General features: G+C 34.8%; 1 protein-coding gene across 2 annotated transcripts in view; it reads left to right on the top strand.

Moving 5' to 3' along the window:
• cyp51 (cytochrome P450, family 51) overlaps positions 1 to 4,452 on the top strand; it is a 10,245-nt gene extending 5,793 nt beyond the window's left edge. For both annotated transcript variants that reach the window (XM_016517506.1, XM_016517505.1), the window contains 3 exons: positions 1,062 to 1,157; positions 1,235 to 1,403; positions 3,991 to 4,452. In XM_016517506.1, coding sequence (XP_016372992.1) covers positions 1,062 to 1,157; positions 1,235 to 1,403; positions 3,991 to 4,181 — 456 coding nt within the window. In that variant the 3' untranslated portion in view covers positions 4,182 to 4,452. The remainder of the gene's footprint in view (positions 1 to 1,061; positions 1,158 to 1,234; positions 1,404 to 3,990) is intronic.
• Positions 4,453 to 7,715: the final 3,263 nt, after the last annotated feature.

Below are 7,715 nucleotides of genomic sequence, written 5' to 3' on the forward strand. Positions count from 1 at the left end.
AGAAGAAAAAAAAAAAAAAAAGGTAAAAATCTAAATCACTGTTTAAAATATGCAATCATTACAGTTCAGTAGAACTAAAATTAAAACTATTAAAAATAAAAGAATCATTAACTGAAATAAAATAAAAATTAAACAAATTTTATTTCATTAGTTGCCAAAGAGAACTTTGCACATTTTTCGTTTAGTTTAATTTGAAGTGCTAAAACTAAAATAAAATAAAATATATATATATAAACAAAACAAAAAAAGATGTCAACAAAATTACTAAAACTTTAAATAAATAAAAACTAATTCAAAATATTAACAAAAGCTATAACAGTATATTAATGATGCTAATAAATACAATTAACATTTGAATCTAACATTTGTTTGTTAAAATAAATAATTTACGCTTTATTTTAATATATATTTTTTAATATGTCATGAATATTTATTTCATAAATGTAATTAGCTTTTTAGACAACATGACATTTGACATCCTGAACTTAAAAAAATATATATATATATAAAATTTTCTTTCATGTATTTCATGGCATATGCTTTTATCCAAAGCGCCATATATTGCATTTAAGGTTTATATTTGATCAGTTCATGCATTCCCTGAGAATCTAATAAATACAATTAACATTTGATATTTAAAATAAATAATTTACACTTTATTTTAATATATATTTTTTAATATGTCATGAATATTTATTTCATAAATGTAATTAGCTTTTTAGACAACATGACATTTGACATCCTGAACTTAAAAAAATATATATATATATAAAATTTTCTTTCATGTATTTCATGGCATATGCTTTTATCCAAAGCGCCATATATTGCATTTAAGGTTTATATTTGATCAGTTCATGCATTCCCTGAGAATCGAACCCATGACCTTCGTGTTGCTTAGCACCACGCTAAACCAAATAAAAGAACGGAAAGGAAAATAATTGTATTTTTTATTCAGAATTTAAAAGCGTGCTATTCAGGTAGCCGCATGCATGCCTTTACTTTTGAATGTCGCGTCATTGATTGAGACACGAAAGAACTGTTTATTTTGGCGTCTGTCGCAGCTTAAAGACTTGAGTTTGCTGGATCGCTGTCTGAAGGAGACGCTCCGACTGCGTCCACCAATAATGACCATGATGAGGATGGCCAAGACGCCTCAGGTACTACAGAGTCTAAAGGAAAGCTATAAAGCCAAGAAGACTTCGGACTGACCAGCGTCTGTGTGTTTGCTCAACAGAAAGTGGGAGAATACAGCATCCCGCCGGGGCACCAGGTGTGTGTGTCTCCGACGGTTAACCACCGTCTGCGGGACACCTGGACACAGCGGCTGGACTTCAACCCCGAACGATACCTGCTCGACAACCCCGCCGCCGGAGAGAAGTTCGCTTACATCCCCTTCGGAGCGGGTGAGTCTGATCGGAACGAGCGGGACGTTTGCGCACTGGGTGATAAAACGGTATCGGTATTTATCGACGGTACACCTTCTTCGATAACGATATTAAAAAAATTCGATATAGCGCACGATATAGGCACGCGCAGACAGCACACATAAACCAACATGAGCGCTGTGCCTGCCTGTGATGAGGAGATTGTGAATAAAAAAATTAATATTAGTCGAGTTTAAAATAAACATTTGCATTTGAATGTTAGGTGAGCGTCATCAGTGGCACGCGAGATGCGGTGATGATGATGCAAGTGACGTTGTTGCATTTTAATGTTTTGTTAGTCTAGCCCACGAGACGCGCCGCCGCTGCGTTATTCATTCACAACATTAGAGAAATATAGAAGCTCAATGCGGAGAAGATCTTGATTAGGTTCAAACGGAAACCAAGCCATTCACACAGAAGACATATTCAGCGCATTTTCTAGACGGACAAATATAACCGCTGCACTCGCGTCTCACACAAGAGATGTAGCCATGCAAAGTTAAAACAGTTTAAACGTTTAGAAAACACGTTTTGTTCATAATTGTTTATGCAATTTACGAAATTATATTTGATTTATACGAGTTAATTTAGACGTAATGCATGTTTTTTTATAGAGAGTTATTTCCCTGCGTTGACAATTTAAATGCACTGCATTATTTTGCTCATTGCGCCCAGACAAGACAAAAGTTTAACCTATTTAATCTGCATATAAAACATTAGAAATTAGATATTCGTTTAATTTTTATTGTGTGTTTGACTGGTAAAACAAAAAATATTTGTTGTTTGTCTCAATAAATTGGGTTAATTTAAAAATACAGTGGTTAAATTTAAAAAACATATTCTATTGCTCTTTGTTTTAAAAAAAGGTTATAAAAAATGTCAATAATTATCGATACCGAACAATACGAAACATTATATCGTTGATACATTTTTTAGCTATATCGCCCAGCCCTAGTTCAGACCTCATGAAATCAAATGTAAGTTAGAAAAACCTCGTGGCAACACTGATTTGAAATGTTTCTAAAATGTTGAAATGTGCAGTTTTGATCAGAATGTTATTTAAATGTTACAAAACGTTTCTACCATTTTTCACAAAATATAACGTTATTTGAATATTTATTCTAATATTCTAAGAATGTTAAAACGTCCAGTTTTCTTGTGACCAGAATGCTATTTAAATGTTACAAAAATGTTTCTGAAATATTTTTATTTTTACTTAAAATATAATGTTGTTTGAATATTTATTCTAATATTCTAAGAATGTTAAAACGTCCAGTTTTCTTGTGACCAGAATGCTATTTAAATGTTACAAAAATGTTTCGTTTATGTTCCACTAATTTTATTTTTACCTAAAATCGAATGATATTTGAATGTTTATTTCTAATATTCTAAGAATGTTAAAATGTCCAGTATTCTTAATTTAATGTAATTTCAAGGTGACTAAAATATTCTTTAAACATTCTGCTAATTTTATTTTTACCCAAAATATAATGTTATAAAAACGCTGAAATGTCCAACGATCATTCTTGATTAGAATGAGCTTTAAAACATTTCTTACAACAATTTACTAACTTTATTTTCACTTAAAATATAACATTATTTGAATGTTTATTTAACATTTATGTAACATTAAAATGAGGTTTTAAAGTGACGGCAGCGTTGCTAATGTTCAGGTTAATGTTGTTAATATTAATCAAACAACAAAAGTAAAAAAATTAAATTGTTACATTTACATGAATGCATTTAGAAGACGCTTTTATCCAAAGCAACTTAAAAAAAAGAGTCGCTGCTCTTGACTGAATAACATCTGTAGCTTTAATAATAATCAGTGTATAGTTAATTCATACAGCGAAGATTATGCAGCCTTTTATTTTCACTTCATTATTTCTGACTTCTCTTAGATAATCCTACCATATTTTAATTCTTCTTATTTAATTTTTGTTTGTCCTGTTGCTTGTAATTTGTTTTTGGTACATCACCAATAATTGAATAAATAATCTTTCCATTGATGTATGGTTTGTTAGGATAGAACAATATTTGAAAATCTGGAATCTGAGGGTGCAAAAAAAATCTAAATATTGAGAAAATCATCTTTAAAGTTGTTCAAATGAAGTTCTTAGCAATGCATATTACTAATCAAAAGTTAAGTTTTGATATATTTACGGTAGGACATTTACAAAATATCTTCATGGAACATGATCTTTACTTAATATCCTAATGATTTTTGGCATAAAATAAAAATTGATAATTTTGACCCATACAATGTATTGTTGGCTATTGCTACAAATATCCCCCAGCGACTTAAGCTCCAGGGACACATATGCAATGCAATAGAAGTCACTTTCAATAAAAGCATCATGTAAATATTCCAGTGTTGTGAAATAAAATAACTCGTCTCCAAATCCACTTAAGCAGGTCGAGGTTATCAAGTCAGCGTGAGATAACAGCTGAGGATTGACGTGAAATGTGTCTTTATGTCATAACAATGAACCACTGTTGAACACACACATATTGTTTAAAGTTATTGCCATAATGTTTCTGGTCTTAATGGGTCGATCTCTGACAGGCCGTCACCGCTGTATTGGAGAAAACTTCGCCTACGTTCAGATTAAAATCATCTGGTCGACTCTGCTGAGGCTGTACGACTTCGAGCTGGTCGACGGATGCTTTCCCGCCGTGAACTACACGACTATGATCCACACGCCACACAACCCCATCATCAGATACACTCGGAGGAAGACGCAGACGCAGCAGTGATGGGACACGCTCGATCGTAACCTCAGCAAATAACTTCTTCAGAAGCACCAATGTTAAGATGGTTAACATGCATCTGGGCCCGTATTCTCAAAACATTTGATCTCACCACTAAGAGTTCTCTTAAATAGCGGTAACAGCTTTTAGCTAAGAGTTTTCTCTTAAAACCTATTCACAAAGCTGCCGAGACAAACTTTTACAAAGGAATAGAAAGAAGTCTTAAAGGGGTCATCGAATGCCCATTTTCTACAAGTTGATATGATTCTTTAGGGTCTTAATGAAAAGTCTGTAACATAGTTTGGTTACAATTCATCAATGGTAGTGTAAAAAACACCTTTTTTACCCTGTCAAAAACAGCTCTTTTCAGATCAAGCCGTTTTTGGTGCATGTCCCTTTAAATGTTAATGAGCTCTGCTGACCCCGCCCCTCTCTTCCGAGCTGCTCTCAGAGAGACTGTTTACTTTAGCCGCATTCATCGTGAAACTTGCTAATTAGCACATTAATAGGAATGGCGATTTGCAAAGATTCATTACAAAACATTATACTCACTTCTTCTGTAGATGAGGCTGGATCATGAATAATTTGCGCGAACATAGACGCATTTAAGTAGATCGGGGGCACATTCCCTTCAGAAACAAACGAAATCCAGGGCCTGCCTGTGTGACGTCACACAGACAGGCATCTGAGATCGGCTCGATTTGAGAAAGGGGAAAACATTTAACACAGATTAAAAAAAGACCACTGGGAGCATTTTTATCATTATAGGGTGGTTGTGTACACACACTGCCAACACACATTTCAGTTCAAACAACTTGTAAAAGTGCCGATGACCCCTTTAAGCTCAGAGTAAGGGGGCGGGGTTAACCTCGTTGCTATGGATGATGTCAGCATGCTTATTAACTATGCACACAGTGATTGGCTGATAGTCTCTCAGAGATTTATTCATATTGTAGAGCGCGATATATTATGTTGCCATATTCAAATAAAGGTTTAAAAATGCATGCTAAGTGTCACTAATTAAACAAGTAGCCTATATGTTCAGCTAATTGTCAGCCTCTTACATGTGTGCTTCTCATAATTAGCGGATATGCATATCAACAGCCTTTTAATTAACAGAGTGGAATAATCACGGCTGACAGTAAGGCATGCAAACGTGGTGATACCTTTTTACAAGCTGATTATCGTCAAATGTTTCTAAAATGTTTATATTCTGAGGCAGATTGCTGGCAACTGCTGTTTTAGGATAGTTTGTGGCTTGGTTTTATATAACCTTTCACAGATTTAGGAGCTAGTTTTAGCGCTAAAACGCTTTGTGAAACACTCTTAGAGCAAACATTTAAGACTGACACGCCCATTATTTTAAAGATTTTCTCGAGTTCGGGAGCTACTTTTAGCCTTAAGATGTTTTGTGAATACGGACCCTGATGTATAATGTGAGACCATTCTGTGCGTGTTTGTTATTTAAAAGACGTTTATTTGACCCGAAGTGACCTCTGCAGTGCTCAGATTACCAACAAACCTTAATCCAAGAGTCAAAATCATCCTTCCAGCTAAGCATTTAAATATTTTTATATGATTGAACGGTTTGATTTACTTTGATTTTTTTTCCAGAAAACAAAAACCTGTAATGTATGAAAAGTGTTTAACATTAAAACCATGTCATATAGAAGCGGCAGACTGATGTTTCATGCTATGTTTTGGCCACTTAACGGATTTTAAAGTTTTGTTTGTGTGATTTAGTTAAATAACTTAATTGCCCACAATGTGTACAGCTGTCTTCAGCTTCACAACAATTATACCACGCGCGTTTGTTGTTAAGCATGTAATATACATAAGAATTATAATATATAATCCATGCACATTTTAGTTCTAAATGTAGGAATCAGGATAATTATAATGTAATGTACCTGAAGTCTTAAAGCAGTAGATCAGGCAAAAATGAATGTTTGTTGAAAATATACTCACCCTCAGATCATCCGAGATCAGGACGAGTTTGTTTCTTCATCAGATTTGGAGAAATGTAGCAGTGCAAAACACAAATCAAAGATCACAATTAAAAAAAAAAAAGAGTAGGAGCCCCTTCTGACCCAATGACCAAAATTAATCTTCCCATGAAGTGATATTTGACTCCAATTTTACCCTTGTAATGTCATTTTTTATCAGTGTCATCTTTTACATCAAATCCATACATTTATATACACTTTTTAAAAGTAAAACTATGAACTGAATTTGAATAATAAGACACAATCAGGAAGAATAAGTTACCGATCAACTGAAATCAGTATCAACAAAGTTCATCTTTGCACTACAGCGGAGCACAGAAGAACACAAAAGTGGCATGTTAGGTATATTTACACGGGTTAATGAGGCTCAGAAGTGGCGTGAATGCAATGTCATGAGATTAATGTTGTAAATATAAAGTTTTGAATATAGAAATATTAAAAATGATACTGTAAAAATGAAGCATGGGTCATTAATTATTGACTAACTGGATTAATAAAAAATAAAAAAACGCAGATTCTTTCATAAACGAAACCCCTCTGCGTTTGCTTGGAGATGCACAGTTTGGAAAAATTTCATTGAATTTTGGAAAAAATTTCATTAAAATAGACATCTTTTCTTACAATATAAGTCTTTATTTTCAAAAAAAAAATAAAATAAATATGAACCCAAAACTTTTGAACGGTTGTGTATGCATGTTGTTAGAAACTTTTTCTGTTTTGAATAAACGTCGTTCTTTTTAACTTTATTCCTCGGAAAGGATTCAAGGAAACAACCAGAACTGTTAATGGGATAATAATAGTTAACGGTAGTGATTCGTCTGCAATATTTGATTGCAATATTGCATTTGATCCGATTCGTTCTCTCTGCGTTTAGGACTCTGTTTGTGGAGATGTGGGACCTTCATATTGATCCTGAACTCAAAAAAGGGTCTGATTGGAGTTTCGTCAGTCTGTAGATTCAGAGCTAAACCACAGACATGATCATAGATCAGCAGTCCAGCCCAGAAAATCAGACTGATTTCAACATGCTGAAGCATGCAGACGAGATCAGACCTCCAAACCCTGCCGAGCGCCGCAGAAGTGAAGGAGACCAGCCAGACAGAGAGCTGGAGGAACCGAGCGACCGGATGGAGAAGCCTGAGGATGAGGATGAGGATGAAGAACAGCTCCAGGACGCCTGGTGTCCAGAGAAAGCCATGCAGGCGTTCACGCCGAACGTGACGATTGTGCAGCCGACGGGACACGAGGACCTCCAGAAGCACAGTGAGATGGAGAAGACTCCTCTACATGTGCAGAACTTCCACACAAACCCTCCTGAACCTTTCCACCCGCCGTGGATCGACGATATAGACAAACCCCAAGGTAAACGACTCGTCTGAACAGCTTCACTAATCAGTATGGTTTGTTTTCAAAGCATATATGTGAGCACAAAAGCATGCAGTCTTAAGTCGCTGGGGGATATTTGTAGCAATAGCCAACAGTATAAGGTAAGTATGGAGCCAGATCGGCCTCAAAAATAACACATTTGCAAAAC

Source organism: Sinocyclocheilus rhinocerous, unplaced genomic scaffold (genome assembly GCF_001515625.1).
Source record: "Sinocyclocheilus rhinocerous isolate Xijiao unplaced genomic scaffold, SAMN03320098_v1.1 scaffold3283, whole genome shotgun sequence".
In the NCBI taxonomy this organism is placed as follows: Eukaryota; Metazoa; Chordata; class Actinopteri; order Cypriniformes; family Cyprinidae; genus Sinocyclocheilus; species Sinocyclocheilus rhinocerous.